Source organism: Macrobrachium nipponense, chromosome 11 (genome assembly GCF_015104395.2).
Source record: "Macrobrachium nipponense isolate FS-2020 chromosome 11, ASM1510439v2, whole genome shotgun sequence".
Lineage (NCBI taxonomy): Eukaryota > Metazoa > Arthropoda > Malacostraca > Decapoda > Palaemonidae > Macrobrachium > Macrobrachium nipponense.
The window spans coordinates 9,424,492-9,447,001 of NC_061087.1; the positions used below are offsets into that span (position 1 = coordinate 9,424,492).

At 37.1% G+C, this 22,510-nt stretch overlaps 1 protein-coding gene across 3 annotated transcripts in view; it reads left to right on the plus strand.

Annotated features, from left to right (window-relative positions):
- LOC135219813 (RISC-loading complex subunit tarbp2-like) overlaps positions 1-16,538 on the plus strand; it is a 102,453-nt gene extending 85,915 nt beyond the window's left edge. For all 3 annotated transcript variants that reach the window (XM_064256942.1, XM_064257020.1, XM_064257112.1), the window contains 2 exons: positions 10,804-10,915; positions 13,388-16,538. In XM_064256942.1, the coding sequence (XP_064113012.1) occupies positions 10,804-10,915; positions 13,388-13,524 (249 nt within the window). In that variant the 3' untranslated portion in view covers positions 13,525-16,538. The remainder of the gene's footprint in view (positions 1-10,803; positions 10,916-13,387) is intronic.
- The last annotated feature ends 5,972 nt before the right edge of the window (positions 16,539-22,510 follow it).

Sequence of the window (22,510 nt, forward strand, 5' to 3'; positions counted from 1 at the left end):
GTTTTGAATGCACCCAGAGCATTAAAAGTAAGGTTTTCTTAGGATTTTTGACGATGTTCCGTCTTACGACGATTTTCAGCCTACTACTTGTCTCAAGAACGGAACCTCTGTCGTAACCCGGGGACTGCCTGTATGTGGGAAGATTCATTGCAGTAGGGAACTAAAGAGAAACTCACTGTTCAATAACAAACCAATGTATCGGTTTGTTATTACTCCTCACTCCCCCTTGCTAGAGAGAGTATATACTACTGAATAGAGAGAGTGATTATTTGAACACAAAGCAACCAAACTATCAGTATGACTACCTTACTCACCTGTATCAGACCAGTCCAGCAAATGACTGTGTTTATTCCTCAATCCACCCATAGGAAGAAGGAAAGGAACAAGAGAAAGAAAGAAACCAGCCAACTTACTCATTCTCTCTTCCACACTATCTTCTTAGGTAAGATACAAACGTGCCTGGTTAAGGACCTAAGGAAAAAGTGTCCATAGATCTGTGGGCAACATCCTTAAAGGGGAACTTATGGTTAATAGCCATTAAATTTCATCAAACAGAACTTTTAATAAGCTAAAAAATGAGCCATTGCTTAAGTCTGTACGTAATCCCATTATTTTACAATTTAATTTCAAAGTAGCGCCGAAGTACTTCAATGGAGAGCGCCATTTCTCCTTGATTTGACCATGTTGCCATCTGACGATTAGTACCGATGACGTGGTGCCGCGGTTGCCTAACAAGAGCAGCGAAGCACGCATATTGTAGAGTATTCGTCCTTGGTATTGTTCCCGTGTTTTAGGTCATTGTCATTCAAATAACGTCAATTATGCAACTTGTATGGCGTTTGGTTGTGCCAATACTTCTGGCAAGTGTCCAAAAGGCATATCATCCCCCAGGATTCCATCAAATAGAGTGAAATCAAGCCGCTGACTGATGGCTCTTCGAAGGGAGGATATCAACATAAAATCTTTCAACCTACGACACAAACCATTGTCTGTTCGGACCATTTCTTACCATCAGATTTAAAATATGACTTTTGGAGCAGGGTGTTAGTTATGGCTATGAAATTTATTTTTATAATATGTTTTGAGAACTGAACAGACCACGGTACCGACGAAGATAGGGCGGCTATCTACCGTTATCTATACTATGGTGCCTCCACTTGTATGCATTTGAATTGAAATTTATTCTTGTCGATTGCCATGTGCGTGGTGTGATGGGGGTGAACAGCAGTTTTCTAAACGTGTGTGTGTGTGTGTGTCCATGAATTGATGAGGGCATACACTGTCCTTTTTAACTAGTTTAATTAATGGGGTTTTAGAATTTAGGGCTGTATATGCCTAACTAGGCATATTTCAGGCTACTTCTTTATTTACCATTTCAATCATATATTTTCAATTGACAAATACAAACCAAAAAGGATATTATCTAAAGATGCTGTTCCCTCGGAATAGTTCCACCTATCTGAGCCGACCGCTACATGACGTCATGCATAACAGATGAGTCACACAAATTGGCGGGGCCCATGGTGCAATAGAAAATTGGTTGTTAAAAAATAAGAAAATGCCCCTTTCAAAAAACTTTTCACCTGGGGTACTTAAATAGAATAATACTACATTTGGAACAGCTAAAATGCAACCATAAGTTCCCCTTTAAGATAAAAAGAGGTGAACGTGGACTGGCGTAACCAAGTACCAGCGCTCAAAACTGTATGAACAGCCAAATTCTTCTTGAAAGCCAGAGAGGAACCAATACCCCTGACGTCATGTGCTCTAGCCTGCACAGAATCATCAAGTCAAATACGCCTGTCTGATAGCTTTTTGTAACCAAAAGGAGAGTGTATTCTTTGACACACCTTTCTTCGAACGCTCCGTGCTTACAAAAAACTTACAACAACCTGCCCTAAGATGTCGTGTCCTCTTAACCCTCTTACGCCGAAGCCCTAAAAATCAAAACCTCTCCTGTATGCCGGCGCCAGTTTGGAGTGAGCGCGGAAGCGGAAAAAATAATTTTTTCAAAAAATCACAGCGCGCTTAGTTTTGAAGATTAAGAGTTCATTTTCGGCTCATGTTTTTTCCATTGACTGAAGTTTAGTATGCAATCATCAGAAATGAAAAATAATATCATTATCATATGTAAATAATGCGATATATGGTAGCGAAAAAAAAAAAATCGTAGATAATTATATTCAAATCACTCTGTGCAAAAAACGGTCAAAGCTAACGAGTTAATTTTTTTTTCGTTGTATTGTACACTAAATTGCAATCCTTTTGATATATAATACATAGTAAAACAATAAAAGCAACACCAGAAAAATATTATCACAAAATGATGTACGAATTCGTAACGCGCGGACGTAAAAAAATGTTATTTTCAAAAATTCACCGTAATTCTAAATATTGTTCTAGAGACTTCCAATTTGTTTCAAAATTAAGACAAATGATTGAATATTACGATACTGTAAGAGTTTTAGATTAGAATTGCAGATTTCGACCATTTCGGATGAGTTAAATTTGACCGAATGTCGAAATTTTTATATATATATTTTTTTATATGCACATATTTCGGAGATGGAAAAAGCTACAACCTTCAATTATTTTTTATTGTATTCTTCATGAATTTGCACACATTTTGATATATGAAACTATAAAAAGGCTAATATGAAAAGGAGCAAATATTAGGATAATGCGATTACGTATTTTGGAGACTTGCGGCCGCGAATCGGCGCGCGGAGTGAAGGTAAAAATATTTTTCAAAAATTCACCATAAATCACAATATTGTTTTAGAGACTTCAAATTTGTTTCAAAATGAAGAAAAATGACGGAATATTACTAGGCCGTAAGAGTTTTAGCTTACAATTGCGTTTTTCAACTATTTCGGTAGAGTCAAATTTGACCGAATGTGGTTTTTTTTCTATTTATCGTGATTTATATGCAAATATTTAGAAAAAAGAGAAAAGCTACAACCTTCAATAATTTTTTGTTGTATTCTACATGAAATTGCGCACATTTTCATATATAAAACTTTATGTAACAGCTAATTTTAAATGGTGCAAACATTTCGACAATCGCACAAAAAAATTCTGATTTTTTCGGAAGAGTTACCGCGCGAACGTAAGGAATTTTTTTTTTTTTTTTTTTCATAAATTCACCATAAATCGAAATATTGTGCTAGAGACTTCCAAGTCATTGCAAAATGAAGGTAAATGATTTAATATTACTAGAATATAAGAGTTTTAGCTTACAATTGCGTTTTTCGACCATTTCGGTAGAGTCAAAGTTGACCGAAAGTTGAAATTTTTGCACTTAACTTTATTTATATGAAAATATTTCGAAACTGATAACAGCTACAACCATGGGTTGTATTATGTTGTATTGTGCATGAAATTGCGCACATTTCCATATATAAAACTTTATGTAACGGCAAATTTAAAAGGGTGCAAACATTAGGACAATCGCACGAAAAAATTTATCGGAAGAGTTATCGCACGAACGTGAGGAAAAAGTTTTTTCATAAATTAACCATAAATCGAAATATTGTGCTAGAGACGTCCAATTTGTTGCAAAATGAAGGCAAATGATTGAATATTATTATAATATAAGAATTTTAGCTTACAATTGCGTTTCTCGACCATTTCTGTAGAGTCAAAGTTGACCGAAGGTTGAAATTTTTGCACTTATCGTTATTTATATGAAAATATTTCAAAACTGATAAAAGCTACAATCATGAGTATTTTTTGTTGTATTTTACATGAAATTGCACATATTTTCATATATAATACTTAATGTAAAGGATAATTTAAAATTGTGCAAAAATTATGTCAAAGTGACGAAATAATTTCCGAGATGTGTCACTGATACTTTTTAGTGCGATAAGAAAGAAATTCGCGCTTGCGCGCCTGCGTAGCGATTGTAAACAAAACAACGCCTTGATCCGTGAACTCCCAGCATCCCCCAAGGCGCGTGATACAAAAGTTTTCGGCTGGTAGGCCTATAAGTATTTTTCCGCAAATTTTTAAAAAAACTTTTTTGAGCCGACGTATGATACGTCCAATCGGCATACGGGAGACATTTTGACACGACGTTTAATACGTCCAATCGGCGTAAGAGGGTTAAGATAGCAGGACACAACAAGAGCTCTTGAGAATCACCGCCCACAAGTCATCCAGTGATGGAATGGAAAAGGAGGCGAACCTGTCATCCGGCACCAAGGGATTCTGGGTCTTGGCCACAAATTCCGAGACAAATTCGAAGGACGCTGATCCCAACCCCTGGTGTGCTTCACTTCATAGCTCAGGCCATGAAGCTCCCCCACTCTCTTTGTAGAAGCCAAGGCCATGAGGGAAACCGTTTTGAGTGTCAAATTCCCATCTGATGAATGACGTAAAGGCTCATAAGGAGCTTTAGAGAAACTTCTCAGGACCAATGAAACATCCCACGTTGGAGGCTTGAGCTCTCTTGGAGGACACGACTGCTCAATTCCCTTAAGCAGCAAGGAGAGTCCCCAGGATGAGATGTTGATACCTCTAAGACGTAACACTAAACTCACGGCCGCCCTGTAGCCTCTAATTGCGGAAACAGACAAGTCTTTCTCATCCCTGAGGAAGACCAAAAAGTCTGCTATACACTGAATAGAGGTTCTGAGTGGAGAAAAACCCTGTTTACAACACCAATTACAGTAGATTCCCCATTTGCCTTGGTAAATGGGAGAGGTAGATTTTGAATCGCAATAATATTGTTCTTATTGTCAGAGTATCTTCAACAGACCCCCAATACCCTTGCATCCAAGTCCATCACCATCTACTTCTCTAGTAACTCAGTTGTTCAGCTCAGAAACACAGGCAAGCATTTTGGCACCCTTTGTTGATGTGTAAGGCCCATTTAACCAGGAATCTCATATGTCTGATGTCTGTGCCATCTCTTGACAACTAGGACCTCAACAATACTTGTGTTTTGGGGGAGGAGGAACTTTTAAACCTTTGTGCAAGTGCTAAAGTCCAGCCATTGTACACAGTTCCACCACCGCACACTTGTAAGCGTGAGGGAAAGGGTTTTGTTTTTATTTTTAATTACTGTTTTATATAGTGTGAAGACAAGACAGGGGGTGAAATGTTACCCATGTTATATGGTAGTTTGTTACCCATGTTAGTGTTCTGTAAAACATTATAGTACCTATCTTGTTGTGTGTTTGGTCAGGGAGAGAGAAAAAGCATTTCACTGCTTTTGTAACTTTAAATTTTTATTTTTATTTGCTTAAGATATTACACATATTCTATTTTTAAGAGACAGAATAGGAAAATGAATGCATATCATCCTTGCAAAAATATTCTTCATTACAGTAATGGACTGTACCAGATGTACTGTGTCTGCTGTATTGTGTTTATAAGCATGTAGTCACTTTTGTAGTGTATGTCTACACTATATTTTGGTACAGTTAAGGGAAAATAAGGCACTATAGGTTAGTTTTGTATAACATCCAGTTTTCAGGGTAGAATTGTGTCCATTATTGCTTACAATCATATTATTTCACAGGATGGTTATTTGTTATTGACAAGGTAGGGTTAAGCATACAAAGTTGCTGTTTCACACCAATAGTTTTATCTATATATATATATATATATATATATATATAGATATATATATATATTTAATATATATATATTATTAATATTATATATACACATACATACATAATATACATATATACACAGAAAGTATCTGGAAGGGCCTTGGATGCGTTAATCTGGATAAAGGAGGTTTTTCCTTTTTATAGAAGATCCACGTTACACATTCTCAGTATGTGCTATATCTTACAATCATTTCTTTAGTTATTGATACCATCGTAAAATTTTGGATGGCCAGCAGCTTATTTTTACATCACCTAAGGATTTATTCCCGTTAATATTAGAACATCAAATTTATTGTCAATTTGAACAAATGTTTCTTAATTCTGTATATCCTTACTATGTCATTAAAAAAAGCAGTTTATGGATATTGAAAAGAATGTGTGTGAATGTTTTTCTGTATAAAAAAAATTCCATTGGATAAAAAAAATTTCCATTGGCTAAATTCATTGCATCATATATTATTTAATTTTATTTTCAAAGGTATCAGTGTAAAGTAACTTTAATAATTAAGCTTTCCAATAACATAAGAACAGGATTTTATCTTTAAAAATAAATTTACAGAAAGTGATAAAACAAAGTTATATCACAGCTCATGAGCACCAAGCCAGAAGCATGTTTCACCTCTGATGAATTTTCGACACCCCAGAAATCTCAAAATTCTATTTAAATAAAATTTTTGAAAAAGAGTCCTAAAGAGACAGTCTAGAAATGGATGGTATTAGTAAGTACTTGTCATAGCCTAAGAAAGACTATAAAGATTTGATAATGGGAAAAATAAAAAATATATCAAACTGCAAAGATGAGAACCACTGACAAGGCCAGTGGGTTACTGAGCATGAGTTCCTTTTCTATCATTCCTTTTCTATATTATCATGCATTTTATAATTACCCCATGCAAAATGTGGTGTCACTTTTCCTCTATCTTATCAGTATTGAAGATCATAGTTCCTGATAAAGTTCAAGGCTTTAGTACGTGTTGTGAGTACTATGTTGTTGTGTGAAGACTGATAGCATGAAGGGTAAGACATAGTATCAATTATAAAGGTAAGAAATAAAATTGGATTCTTTTATGTAATGTCCTGAATTATATGAGTAGATAACATAACTCAGTTTACTGAGATAACATACCTCAGTAGATAACTTATAAATTTTGTTATCTATGCAAAGCTTAACTCACTGGAATTAAGTACCATCTTGCTAAATAACCTGGATACTCATGAGCACAATACTGTACTTTCCTGGGTTTGAATGTCCTGTTTTCTCTTTACCATTTTCTTTGAATTGGCTATGCTTATGTAAAATTGTGAAAACACGCATCTTACAGCCTTCATACACCATTTTGTGGTAACTTTTGCCATGAAGTTAGTTTCTTTGCATCCTATTCTTAATACATTCAGCTTCCAAGGTGAAAGAAGAATACATTCTCAAGAAAGTGTTATAAATTGCAGTTGGCTGTTAATGTGATTTGGTGAAAAAGCAGTAGCAAAAAGTCATGGGTACAATTCATACTACGTATACATATTATTATTATTAAATAGTTGAAACAGACCACCACTTTAACATTCTTAACTTTCTCAGGGCTGGCCTGCAACTTTTTTCTTTAGCTATATCTTTTTTTATTTATTGCATGCTTTAAAATGTAATAATTGGATAAGCTGAAAAACCCAACTAAATTTCTTTCAAAGATTTGTTTCTGGTAATTGACCAAAGTTGTTGATTGAAAGTTGGACAGATCACTAAAGCATCATTGGATTATGTCTTTCTGCATTCAGGGATTGAGTCATGTAAAGTTTTCATTAAATATTCATGGGTTATATGAGAGTGACGAATACCAAAGTTGGGTAACATTCTTCAGTGTGGCTTATTTTTTATGAACACCATAAACAAACAGTGGGACAAATGTGTGTTGATTTATGGTTTGGTTCATCATTCCACAAAGTTCTCTCTCGACTTGGTTCAGAAGTCACATAAAGCTGTTGGTCCCATTGCTGAACAACCACTGGTTCCATGCAACGTAAAAACACCATACAAACAAACAAACAAACACAATGAATGCCACTTACCAAAGATGATGGGTTTTAGAAATATTGTAGTAAGAAGTTCACAGGAACAGGTATATATAATTGATTTAGTCATAGTGGTTGCAGCTTTGCTTCTTGGTCAGTGAATCTACATTTCTTTCAGTATAGTAAGCATGAGCATGGAAACATTTATACCAATTTCATAATTGTGGAATGTAAAATAAAAATTTGTTGAAGAGATTTCTAGGATAATTTTCATGGGCTTTTGAAGTTTTTATATTGTCATTGAAAATTCACACATTTCTGTGGTGGGTTTTTCAATATTCTGGATATGTTAATTGACACAAAAATTGAGTTAGCTTTAATTGGTGGGGGATGATTGTCTATGAAATGGTTCTTAAAAAGCATTTATTTGGTATTTGGCAATTCGCTTTGAGGGTGAGAGAAGGTTCACCACCAATGACATGTACAGATTTGTTTTGGGGGAGAACTTGAATATGCCACTGCACCTGAGTCATTCATCAATAATTGTGCCTAAGCTTTTTAATGCGGTCTGATGCTGAACCCTATATTCAGATCAGCTCAGGGTTGATGTATCAGCTCCCTTAAGCTGTTTGTGAATAGTTTTTCTTTCAGATTTAGTGCAATTCTGCTTTTGGCTTTTGTGTATGCCATGAGTGGTTTTCAAATATAGTATGTATCAAAGATTGAAACTAAGAACTTTGAAGATTAGCTTAGCTCATAGTTATTAGATTGTTTTTGGTATTTAGATCAATATCATAATTATTTTTTGGTTTGATACTTTTGTGATGGCAATGCTATGAATATTCAAGGTATGTTATAAGGTCAAAACTGTCTAGAATATCAGGAAGTCATCTACTAAATACAAATTAGTACTAATTTGACTTGGAAACTGATTGTAATAATATTTATTGGAATGAGGAAAACTGATTGTAATATTATTTATTGGAATGAGGAACAAAGTGCTTCTCAAAATACATTTCCATGGGATATAATTTTGTAATTTACGTCTGGATAAATGTTATGTATTTGCACTTGGAAAGTGCAAATTTATTCTTGGGCAGCAATATACATTTTTGCTCTCTCTACTTACCTCCTGGTGATCCTTTTCCTATAGTTCCAGGTGCTCATTTTTGTGTGGAAGATTTAAAATTAATCCTTGAGCATTCTTCTTCATTTATCATTTTGGGTAATATTTAATGCTTGCCACCCGTTTTATAGATGTCAGTAATCAGTGAGGAAATCCTCTCGTCTCTATTGTTAACTAAATGTAAAGGTGAACCAATTTATTTCCCTGATTAGAATTGTACATCATGGCTATTGACTTTAGTGTGTGCAGTGATGACTCTTGTCATTGGTTCTAGATGGGAATTGAATAGACAGTGCCATAGAATTGCTCAACAGATCTTCAGTCTTCCTAGACCTACAGGAGTATTTGTTAACCAACCTGTGCCTTGATGGAGCTTGAGTGCTGTGTGGCCTATAGAACCATAAGAGCCACAAGTACCCGGTGTAGGAAGTATGAAAAGTACAGGTGTGATCATTATTAGATGGAATATCACAAGGCCACAGCACAGTTCAGGCTGAAACTCGAGAGATCTTTCAAAGGATGTTGGTTTAAATCTCTGTCATTTATAAATGGAAAAACTCTAGTCACTCCTGTCAGGAAAATGGTCAGAAAATTAGCTGGTAAACTTGACCCATTAAACCACTAGTACTGAGAGAACTATGTAGAAGCCCTCTGCACATGCAAAAATATTCATTTTAATTATTAGAAATAAAGTGTTTATTGAATAAACCATCCTAAATGCATGGAAAACATTGTGAATGCCAACCTCTTGCTAAACCAAGAAATTGGAACTGGAATATGAAGTTTAGTCCACTTGCCAGGCACTATGAAATGGTTTTTCAAGAGGGTGGGAAGTACGATGGAAGAAAGAGAAAATGAATAGAAGCACAGTAAAAGTAATGAAAGGTGTTGCAGCAGGAGCCAAAGGGATGCTGCAGAGAACCTTAAATAGTGTCTACCGTTCACCACGTGAGGTGCACAGATAGCACTACCCTCCTATGGTATTAAGCCAGGAAAAAACATGTGATGACCAGTTTCTTGTCCATTGCTTTAACCTTCTGCCTTTGTAAAATCATGGAAGAGATGGCAAACACTTGCCTTATGTTGGTACCTACATTGTCTTTCTCCTTCCAAATGTGAATTCAGAAACATGCCACCACAGATGTGCTAGTCCACATGTAAATCGTCAGTAATCATGGCATTCACATGTAAACACCCTCTAGTATGAAGTATCACAAAAAAGGCATTCGACAGGGTAACATTGTTACCCATGTTTGCTGGTAGCATAGTGTCCCAGTGTTGGTGACGAGATGTTTCCTTTCTGAAGTGTCAGGATAGTTACAGCAATTATTTCCTCTCCCAAATGCCCAGAGAGGAAGTAAAAACTATAGGGACATTTTTAAGTTTACAGGAGGTGAACTATTAAAAAATATAACATTATGATAATGAACCAAAGTAATATTGTACCAGCTTAAGAGCTGTTATGATTTAAGTTTGTTTTATAATTTATGAAATTTTGTAATCATTTTATGACTTTTGAGAGAGATAGGGAGTTCAAATTATTGGCCTTAGATACCACTTATCATATAGAGTTTTCAGTGTAGCAATTGTTTCAGTTGGGTTAGGGTGATTAGATTTAAATACATTTACAAATAATGACTAGGCATAGAGGAGAGATAAAAAAAAATTTCACTTAATAAAAGTGTCAAAGCTTAGAAAAAACAATACAAAATTACTTGTATAGTAGTGATCTTTTAAGCAGTTTACAGAAATGCATAAGATGTACATTTAATATAATTTCTTTATATTTTGACTGTTGTAATAAATTTCTCATTTTATATAAGATTTACAGTATATAATAAGAGTTCACTTCAAGTTTTCATATCAAAACACCCTTGTCTTGTAAGGCCTTTATTAGTCTTGAATTACAACATTTTCATTAGTATAGGGATTTGGAATATGTGTAGACTATTTCTTGTCGCTGAAGATACCATGTTACTGTAGTCAGTTTTACCAGATTTCCTTCATTCAAATATTTTATTTACTAATTTTCCTTTTTTCTTTCCCCAGACAATGTCCTTGAATAACATAAATCTAAATTTCACCCAAATTCTTCAAGATGTTGCACAGGAAGCTAATTTTGTTGTTACTTATGTAGATATTGAGGAATTATCAATATCAGGTAAGGAACTTCATAATCATTTTTTAATTCTTGCAAACACTAAATTTCATGTGACAAAGAATACAGCTTTCAAAATTCAGAGGTCACAGGCTCTACAAAGTACAATTTAGTACTGTAATTAATGGAGTTTAGCAAGAGTGTTGCAAATATGTACTATGTACTATATATAATTCAATTTTGTAAGTGACAATCTTGATCTTGAATTTTACTTTTGGCTGGTGGCCCTTTTAAATGGGTGTGCCATCAAATAACAAAAATATACTGAGCTTCATTATATACGTACTATTATGCTGTATTTTGATGATGGTGACCGTTTGGTCCTGTTTTATGTAAATTAAGAAAATGAAACAAAAATGCCAATGGCCAGAAAATGCATTTATGAATCTGGATGTGCATATCCAGTCACATAGCATCAGTCTGAATTTTTGTACGTAATACGAAAGTAGATCTGTAAGGAGACTACTGTGGTAGCCAGTTTATAGATTGGGTTTGGCACAGGAACAATTTAACATTACTCTGCCATGTACTGTCTGTGAATGCTGGCATGTTTCTGGTATCCCAATTCTTAATTGCTGCATTTTTGGAAACTATTTTACTATGTATATAGTTCCATACTTTGGTATGCTTGTCACTTTATTGCTATCGGCTTTAACAAAATTAAAATGGTTAAGAAGGGAAGAACTTCATCCCTCAGAACTGGATAAATTACAATAGAAAGAATTAGAAATTATACCATACAGGATATTTTAAAATTGCTAGGACATGTCCTCTGCACCACCCCTGGAGGAATAATAGGGCTAGTGTTAGCTGGCCACCTGTGGGCACCAGAAGAGGTGGAAAACCCAGAACCTACTTAGATGAGAACTGAGATAGGATGCTGGAGATGGTTGAGATTTTTTAAAAGATTTTTGGTGGAATTTTACAGAGGACATTTGCATCACATGATGTTGCAGGTGATGATGTGTTAAAAGATAGCAATAATATAAATGACCTACTATGAGATTCAGGGCCTCTGTAACACGGTTTTTTTGCAATAACTTTTTATCTATGCAGTTCATAAGTATAACGCTTATTCAGAATACACATTATATCTACACATAAATTTTGACTGTATTCTGCATTACGTAGGTTGAATAAATTTGGTACTTATAATGTAAAAGTTACTTTTTTTTGAAGACGGGCCAACTTACTCAGAGAAAAGGTTTCGAACACACTCGTTATGTAACTTATGACAGCATTTCTTCCCCCTCTCTCGATGGATGATTGGCTATACGTAATGAAGGCTATACCTCTGGCAACAATGACATAAAAATTTAAATACAAGCAAAGCAGCACCTTTATGAACTCAGAAACCTCTCCACTGATAATTGTCATAATGAACAAACCAACAAAATATGTTAATAATTACAAAAACACTTCAAATATTAGTCTAACTCCCAAAATAAGTTTCCTAAGAAATTACAGTCTACTTTATAGGTCACAATCAGACTGACAAGATGTAGGGAATAGTTGGTACTTTTCAAAGACATAGTAGACAAGCTTGATTTGATAACTGCTATATCCAATGTCAAGCAATTTTTATTTATTGGTTATCTACCTATTTACTGAAATAAAAAAAATTTGCCGGTACCGTATTTTGGCTTTAAACCTTCACCAATAATGATCGTCAGAATGATGACTTCATGAGGCTCCACCCCCCTTGGCCTCGTTATAATTCAGGATAACACTGAAGGCTATCATGGACATTGTTGGATTAGAAAATTTAATTTCTGGCTATAAAAACTCATTTCTTGAGTAGTTGTAAGAAGTGCTAAATGCTCCTCAAGGATCCCAGCAGTTGGCCTAAACGTTTAATTCATGTATGTTACTGCTATACTGTTGCGGCACTACTGCTACAGTAGTATTACTACGCTAGCACAGATACCCCACCCAGATCTATGTATCGTTCCGCCATTCATAAAGTTTGGGTTTCAGAGCCGATGGAACAAGGTGAATGAGTTTCTGCCTGGTGGATGGGCGGGGCAACATTTCGTCAAAAGGTGTTTACCTTGCTTACGTAATGAATGTTTTTCGACTCTTGGCTCGCAATCATTGGCCATGGAGTAGGGTAGATAATTTTTACTCTATAAAAATTAAAACCATCTGGTTTAGGTTATTGATAGTGCTGACAAAATTTGTGTGTGGTTGTAAAATATACATGTGTCAACTTTCAGCTACATCCGATCCTTTGATAAGGAGCAAAGTAAAAAAAACCGTGTTACAGAGGCCCTGAATCTCATAGTAGCACATATTTGCAAAGTGTAACTGGCATTTTCTAAATCAGTTTAGCAGAACATGCTTAAATATAAATATGGTTAGAATTGTAATTTGATGAGTAAAAATTTATAGAAAACAATGTATCAAGGACTGAATGGTATACCTTGAAAAATTATAAAACCATTGCCTGATGTCTGAATTTTTTTTTCTCAATAGGTCAGCACCAGTGTTTGGTTCAATTGTCAACAATGCCTGTGGCTGTGTGTTATGGCACAGGTCCAAGTCTGAAGGAAGCTCAATCATCTGCTGCACATAATGCATTGGAATATTTAAAGATCATGACCTGCAAATAAAGCCCCACCCCCTTCTTAAGCAGCTGTGGAGAAGGGAACTGTTTGAAGGAAGTATAGAGGGAGCTTTTAATTATCCAGTATACCAATGAAAGATACCAGGTGTTGAGTGTCCCCTCTTAATCAGAGACTTGGTACAAGTCAGAAGATGTTTTGCACCCTCTTTTTGAGTGGCCATTCTTACTGGCTGAGGAGATTTCAACACTGTAGAATCTTAAAATATCTATGTAACAGCAGAAAATTGCAGTATATATGTATATATTGCAGACCAAAAAAATGAAAAACTCATTCGCAAGAATGGAAAAAAAAGTTACTTCTGTAACATAAAAAAAATTAGAAACTCGGATCAGAAATCTTGCATGATGTCTGTGGTACCTGTGGTCAACATGCAACTCAAGAACCAGGCAGAAATTGTAACTGCAGAAATTTTTTTTTTATTTAATTTTTTAATTTTTTTTTTTTTTTTGCTAATAGTAGTTATAGTTAATAATGAAATAACAAGCATTGAATCCCATATTAGAAAAAAATTTAAATCGTAAAGTAAAAAATTAGTTCACTTGGTAACTAAAAAAAATCTGTAAGTACACAAATATTTACGTCTGCCTGGACATTACATTTTGACCTCACAGAGATCCTGGTCAGAGTTTGCTCGTTGTGTGCATCTGCTATACTTTGCATAGAACTAGTGAAGTGTGTGGTAGAGCACACGCTGGCTGACTTGGCCTCCATGTTGCAGATCAGTGAAATGGTGTAAAGAAAGTCAAAATAGTACCTGACATTATTCTAGTACAATTATTGTAGGTCATATGTTATTTCTGAAAATTACGTTTGAGTATCAATGGACACAGCACCATGGTAGCAAAGATGGAGTAAAAGTCAACCAGTGTGTGGCCTCCTGATTATGAATGTACTGTAGTCTTGGTCCAGGTGTAGGTGTCGGTAGTGGAGTAAGTTGACAGGGTGGATGGTTGGGTCACTTCTTTTAATCTCCCATTTCCATCTTGGAACTTGAGAATTAGATTTATAGTTACTGACCATTTTATAGAAATGATCATGCTGGAAATCATACAAATACATGCATTCTGTTGCAGCTTACTTGTGTAGTGTGGAAATTTTCAAAAATTTGTTCCTCCAACCCTTGCAAGTTACTCCATACTGCAACTTATAATAATGCTTTATCCAGTAAGCTGTTACATACATAATTCTTTTAGCTAATGGGCATTCATTAATTAAATGCAAAGTATAGATGTTGGATGATCGTCGGATTATGTGATGGGCTGCTCACAGGAGTCAAAATGGAAACATTCTAGAAGTATTTAAGATTTTCATAATTCAAACAGATTTTCCTTGGAAGATTTTAGTTTCATGTAGGGTCCACTGAAGTTATATCTACTGTATAAATTTTAAGTTAGGTATTCAGATTTATGTACACTAATTTCCAGTAATGTAAAGTTTATTACGTTGATGGAAATAATAGTTGTATTTATCAATTTATATTTAGGCATGCTGTTTGACAAACTGTAATCTGCTTTTCGAAGAAACAATAACTAATTAAAAGGGATGAATTTGTACTGAGTTCATCATAAATAAAGTAACAGTGGAGTAGAAATAAATGCATTTTCAAACAAGCATAGCTAATAACCTGTGAGCAGCAAGGCCATACCCCAAAGAATATTAAAGAAACTTCAGAAGTAAATTTCTGTTGTGGGTGTGGTCTGGAATGTAAAGCCCATTGTCTGCGTGAGACAGCACACAGAGGGATGAATTGAAACACCTTGGTGGTATCTACAATTAGCATGCTTGAGGAACCTTGAATTGGACCCTTAACGTGTGTATTGGTGTTTCGTTCAGTAGGAATGCCCGCAGAGTGTGTGTGGTACTGTTGTCATCTGTCTGTGTGCTGGCTTTATTTTTTTAATCACCTTGTTCAGTCTCCATCAAATGTTGCACAAAACACTGGGTTTTGCAAATGGGTATGTCAAGCCTGTTCAGAAGTGTTCATCATTATTATTATTATTATATTGCATGAGTGTTAGTGCATGTTGTAAGTCTAATAATAATAATTTGTTATTTTACTACTTTTAATCCTTTTATATTTTGGGTTTATCTTTTATCAATTTCTGTTATAGATATATAAATTAATTCTACAATTACTTTATATAAACTTTGATGGAGACTGACTGAGAGTGATTTCTCATTAGGTGTTTCACTCCAAACAAGTGTAAGTCATTACAAACTTCTCAATGATGGTGTCAGTTTTGTTTGGGTGTCATCTAAGAGCTTCATAGATTTACTAGCCAGTCCCATGCATCTTTTGGGGAGAGTTGTGCTCAAATAGTTCTCATTGCCCAGAACTCCACAGTAATATTTTTAACAGAGGGGACAGTATTGGAATAATAGCGAGGTGTGTTTTGTGGGGTCAGCTTTAGTAAACCTTTGAAGCACTGAAGTATATATATATATTTTTTTTGTGAATTTCTAGTACAGTACAATTCTTATTTTGCGCAGATTATCTTTTCACTATGGCATCCAGAAGTAGAGTGCAAGATGGCTTGCATTCCCTTCGACTTTTTATTTTGAGAGGATTTAAAATTCTGTCCTCTAAATAACTGTGTCAGCTATTGACATGCAAGTGTATTAATTGGTCAAAGTCTAAATAAATATTTTCTTCGATATCCTCTGTAGGTAATATAGAACCAAATATACACATCAATTGTCAGAAACATGCAACAAATGACAGTAATCCACTAGCATGTCCATAGTTTATACATTGTTTATAATATTTCATTTAAGCTTAAGATATCAAATCTCCAGTTACATGTTTAGAGAAAACTGTATAAGTAACATCTTTTAAAAAGTATGAAATGCTATAATTGGCGGGGCACTCAGATACTATGAAAAAGGATGAACAACGTTTCAGGATTTATGTTGTTAGTTGAATATATCTTTGTGTCTTTCCAATATCCTCTATTTATTATGTTATATGAGTCTGCACCATGATAAATTTGCCAAACTCACACAGTTGTTTGTTTGCTATTGGTTTTCCTTGTTTATGTTCCTTTAATGGATCTATGAGCAGAATACCCTTTGGGGCACTATTGATATATTTAGGACATGAAGATATGGGATTTGAATATTAGATGAAATGGATTCCTACGATGTAGGTATTAAAGAATGTTCATATTAGTCATTGTATAACATCCCTATCCCTAAAACCCATCACATATAATCAGTGAATGATAGAACAAATGCAATAATGAACCTGACAGTAAGAAAACACATTAAGCACAATGTTATAGTATGAAATTCATAACATCAGAAAGAATAACAGAATTTAGACTTTTAAATCCTAGAATTGATTACCCTTGTTTAACAGGTGGATATCTTAGAATTGATTACCCTTGTTTGACAGGTGGATATATAATGAATAGCCACATATTCTAATCCCAATATGTAAAGAACGTAGAGTAAAATATAACTGACTATGAATGTCAAGTTTGAAAACAAATACATTGAAGAGATCTTGTCATTCTTTTATTTTCAGTGAACTAATTTGTAAAATTTTTAAAAAGTTGTAATTAGGTAAATAAAATCTAAACCTTATTTTTAATAAAGACATTCATTGAGTCAGCCTTGTTAGAGCAAAATAGTAATCAGCTCAGTGGTAAACTACTTGAGAAAAATAATGTACACACATTGAGATGATGGAAGTCCAACTGTTCCTACATGGTATACAAACCGTCTGTCCGTTAGTTAGGAATTACTTTGGGTGAAGCCTGGACGCAGCTGCTGAATTTTCAAACAAGGCAGTATGGTAGTTAACTATCATCCGGTTGTTGGTTATACCAAGACGGGTTTAGCGTTCAATTTGCTTTCAGCTGCCATCTCGTGAGAACGCTTCACTTTGCACTCTGCCCGACTGTCTTGCTGGATTTTCCCTGCTTCTTTCTCTGTGGGATTTTTCCTATTTTGTTTGAGTGGTTTTGTTTGAATTGTTATGACCCTGACCCTCAACAAACCCTAGATCTCCAGCCTTTGTTGCTGTCTACGTCGTAAAAGCATTGCCCAGGAGAAGACAGCAAGAAATGCAATAAAATGAGAGCCTCAGTGGAAGTAGATCCACATACATTCTGTGCCTCTTGCTGAGGCAGTGATTGTGCTGGCAACGTAACTTGTGCCTAATGTTGCTTGTGGTCCGCTGCCTAGTGAGAGAAGTTTGCTGGGAGGAGGAGATATTTCAGGAGACCAAAATCCTAGGTGGGGAGTGTTTCACACCCTTCCACTCCTGTACTTGACCCTTCTTCCTCATTCTTGTCCCTTAGCAGTCATCCTACGTTCGCTGCTACTGGGGAAGGAGCTTCAGCAGCGAGTCCGACTGGTGCTCCTTCTGGGATCTATCCTTGCCCCAAAGGTCCTCCTTCAGATCTTGGATAGACCCCTCCTCTAACCCAACTTTTCATTCTGCAGGTCAGGTGCCGGGGCTGGACCAGGCATGGGCTTCCCTGGGCCTCGTGGGTTCCCCGTCAGTGACAGCGCTGCTGGCTCACCTCAGTGTTGCCGTTTCATGAAGAAGGAAACCCCATAAATGGGACCAGAAAATCCCACAGATTCCCACAAAGTATTCACAGGCTCCCACAAAATATCCCATGTTATATTTTTCTATATTTACCATAACTTCGATTTCCCTTGAATGCAATAATAGGAAATCTTAGTGCTCTATATTTTCAATAGATGTAAAAATAAAATACGCTTTGAAGTTTCTTGCTTTATTTACAAAATAAACAGTAAGCCTAATGGCAAAAATAACTGAAGGCTGCTGAGTAACTTAAGTACCTAATAATGATTGCCTTCGAAACATCAGTTACAGGACCTTCAAGATGTTTTTATAAAATGAAGTATTTCAGGAAATTATAGACTATTTCTTTTGCCTCACCTGAACCGCGTTGCCACTCACTCGGTAGCTACCCCTACCACCACCCCCACTACCTCCCAGCCTGGCTACTAGCTCCCCTGCACCTGGTCTGGGTGCACCAGACTGGTAGTGTCCACTAACGCGGTATGGAGGAGTAATGATAGTAGTTTATATTTAACAACGTCTCTAAGGGTTGCCTGAGAGAGAAAGATTTGTGGAAAAATAAATGGGAGTGGTTGAATTGCAGTTGTAAGCGTGTCTGTTGTGTAGTATATCAGTGGAGGAGACTGTTACGAGAGTCGTAAGAAGTAAGGCTTTCGTGGAAGGCATAACGTTGGTTTTGGCAGCAGTCTTGTCTGTTGATGTGTTATTTGATAGATTTTGGGGTTGCAAAGTTGTTGTGCGTGTGTTTGTCTGGTTGTGGAGAGGTTGAAGAGGTTGGTAGTGCGTTTCGGTGTCTGTAAGTGGTGGTTGGGGCAGTTGGTGTTGGCAGGTTGTTGTGCTGGGGTAAGTTGTGTACTTGTCGTGTTCTTTCGGGCTGTTGGTGTTCGTCTGCTGTGATTTGTCGGGTTGTTGAGTTGTTGTGGGTCTCGGTTGGTTGGTTTGTGTTTGGTTATCGGCGGTGGTTGTGTGTCGGCTAGCCTATGGCCTATATCCAGCAGACAGCACCACCTACCCCACAGTATCTGGAGTTGGGCAAGTACATGTTTATGTTTTTTTTGTTCAGTATGTAAGTATAGGTCAATTGTCCTGCTGTATTCTGTAGTGTAAAGAGGAAAGTGTGATTGAGGGTGGGTCTGGTAGCCAGATAGATGAAGTTTATGTGGGGGGGGATTTGCTGCTTGCTTTTAAGCTTGTTATCCCGCCACATTAATTTTTGGCGCCCGAACAGGGACTGCTGGTGTGGCAGCTGCAGGACGATTGGACTAGGCTAGTGTGTATGAGGGGTGAGAAAATTTGGGATGGAAGAATTGAGTGAGGTGGAGAGGCTGAAGGAGTTGAGGTTGGAGAGGGAAGTAAGAGGACAATTGGAAGTGGAGAATGAGAGGTTGAGGGTAGTGTGTGAAGAACTGAAGAGCGAGTTAGAGGAATGCTAAGGAGTGCAAAAGCGGAAATGAAAGAAGTGGAAGAGAGAATGGTTGAGAAAATGGACGAAAAATTCTTAGTGATGATGAATGCAGTGTAGGAGATGAAGTGGTTCATGGGAGAGGGAGCTGTAGGAGGTAGGCCTACTGGGTCTTGTGATAGGCCAGAAGTGGTCAAGAAAGTGGATGAGACTGAGTGACGAAGGTGATTTGGTTGTGATAGGTAAGGAAAAGACACAGGATAAGGATAAACCTGAGGACAAGAATAAGAAGGGCCTGAGGAAAAGAAGAAGACTAAGGGTAAGAAGGCTAGTAAGGATGACGGACAGGATGAGACAAGGACTGAATACATTGGGGGAAGGGCTGAGAGTGATTTAGATAGTGGTGAATGGAAACAGGTAGGTAGAAAGAAGGGTAAGAGGAGCGTAATCAGGAGCATGGATGTTAGTATGGAAGTTGATTCGCTGTATTCGGACGAGGTTAAGAGGGATCAGAATGGAAGTAGCGAAAGTGAGAGTGAGTGAGCGGGAAGTACGAAAGGCTGTGTATGTGAGAGAGGTACCCCAATGTGCAAAATACAAGAAGTATGGTAGTAGGGACATAGGGGACTTTTCAAGGAATATGAGAGGTATTGTGAGGCAAAGTATGGGGATAACAAGAGAGTTGGGTGGCTTTTTGACAGGATTTTTGTTGAGTATGTATGGGTTAATGAGAGTGTGAAAGCCAGGATTGTGGAACAGGCAAAGAGGATAAAGAGTAGTGTTACATATGGGAGAAAACATGGTTTTGATGAGGTAAGAATGAATGTTGGTGAGTCGTTGTCGATATATGTGTGCAGGTTGGAAACATTAGCCAGGAAAAAGTTTGGGGACCAAGGGATAAATGAGTGTCAAGAGTTAGTGAGGAAGTTGTTGGCAACTGTGCCTGAGTGTGTGTATGAGCTTGTAAATCTGAAACGTTAGGAGAAAATGCAATGGATGAATGAAAGGTTGACGTGGAAGTGTTAGGACTGAAGTGGCTGAGGTTATACCAGTTTAAGAGCTATAGGGAGGCAGTTTTGGAAGGGCCAAGGCGAATGGCAGAACAAGTGGTTGATAGGAGTGTTAGAGCCAGTAACATAAGTGTGGTTAGCCCTAAGAGAGATTGGAGTGCAAGCGTTGGAAGAGTAGGGTCGGTTAGTCGTGAACAAAAGCAGCAGTGATGTGGAAAGCTAGTACACAGGAAGAATGAATGCCGGTGGGCGTTGGGAGTGATCTTCGGGTGTGGGCAAACAGGGCATTTAGTGAGCAAGTGTAAGAGAGATAGGGATATTAAATTTTACAGGTGTGGGCAATTAGGGCATAGAGCAAGTGGATGTTGAGGTACCTGTGTGACTGAGGTTTGTGGTAATTGCAGGAAGAATGGGCATTATGCTAGGATGTGTAAAGAACAGCGGGCAAAATGTGTTGAATGTGGAATGGAAGGTCATGTGGCGAGTGTGTGAAGGGAAAAGAGAACGAGTCAGGTTGGGAATTCGGGAAACTAGGTACAAAGGGGATTCAGTTGGGTGGGTCCTCTGGCGGGCGGGCAGTAAGAGTGCGTGAAGGATTGTTGCATGAAAAAAGGTTGGGAAGAAGAGCTCATGAATGTATGAGTGTAAAAGTGAGGTGCAAAGGGCAGTGTTTGGTTGCTTTGATTGATACTGGGTGCCATGTCAGTGTTCTTTTAAGAATAGATGTGACAAGTTACGGAGTGAGTGCGAAATTAGGAAATGTAAAGGGGAGGTACGAGTAATAGGAAATTTGGGTATGCCTGTGGTGGGAATGTTGCGTGAAAATGTAGAAATCGAAGGGGTAGTGATGGATGAAGGTGACTTATGTGATCGAGGGAATGAGTGATAAGTATGATATGTTGTTAGGGTACAGGTTCCTGAAGAAGTGTGGGATGGTGGTCCATCCGAGCAGGAATATGATTGAGTTGCATAGGAAGGGGAATGTACGTGGAGAGTTGTACTTGGATAGGGATGGAGGGGTAAGCAGTAAAATATGGAAGGGAGTGCCATTGGTTGCGAAAGTGTGTAAAAGTGCTGCAGGAAGTAGAAGTTGTTAGTGTGAAAGTTGCATGGCCAGATAGTCTTGGGATTGTCAAAGGTATCAAGTGTGCATACGTGGTTGAAGGTGTGGATGCGAGCAAGTTGGTAAGAGCGAGCATGCATGTGCACGACAAGATTCTAGATATGGAGAATCCTCGGGTTTTTGTAGCCTCATTGCCAAGTGTTAGGAGAAAGCTAGTGCGGGGTATACATGAAGTTGATTGCGTGGGGTTGTTATATACATTGATGGATGTGGACGACAAAAGATATGTTGAGGTGCAGGTGATGACAGGTAGCATGAAAGAAAGTGATGAGTTGAGAGAAAGAATTGATGTGGATGAAAATGTTAGTGATGACGAGAGGGAGTGGTTGATGCAGATGTTGTGAGATAGGAGAGGTGCGTTGAGTATGACGACACTGGACGAGCTCTCTTCCTCTTTGATTCCTCCAAATTCTGCCAGACTTCTACCATCAGGAATAGATAAACATCACAGGGCAGCAGTGAAAGCTTCGTCCAGTGACATAACTCCAGGGTAGTAGTGGTAAATGAATATGATTACCAGCAGGGGATCAGTACACACACTCTAGGATCGGTATCACAACATGCTACGAGTCACAGGTACAATTCCAAGGTTAGGATAACCAATACAAAGAGCTACCCAACCAATACTGCTATAAACACAATCACCACTGTTAGTCTGTAAAATAATGAAAAAATAATTAAAGTAATAAGGATACTCTCACATCCAAGAGCAATGCCCTCTGAAGTGAGAGGAGATCCCCCAAACACCAACACCACACACCTCTTCTACCTTCGTCCGATAGTAAGTGAAAGGATAAAGGAGAAGAGAAATTACCATAAAAACAAAACAAGGACAAACCTCTGAAGTTCCCATCAGTAATTCCCAAGCGTAAGCATAA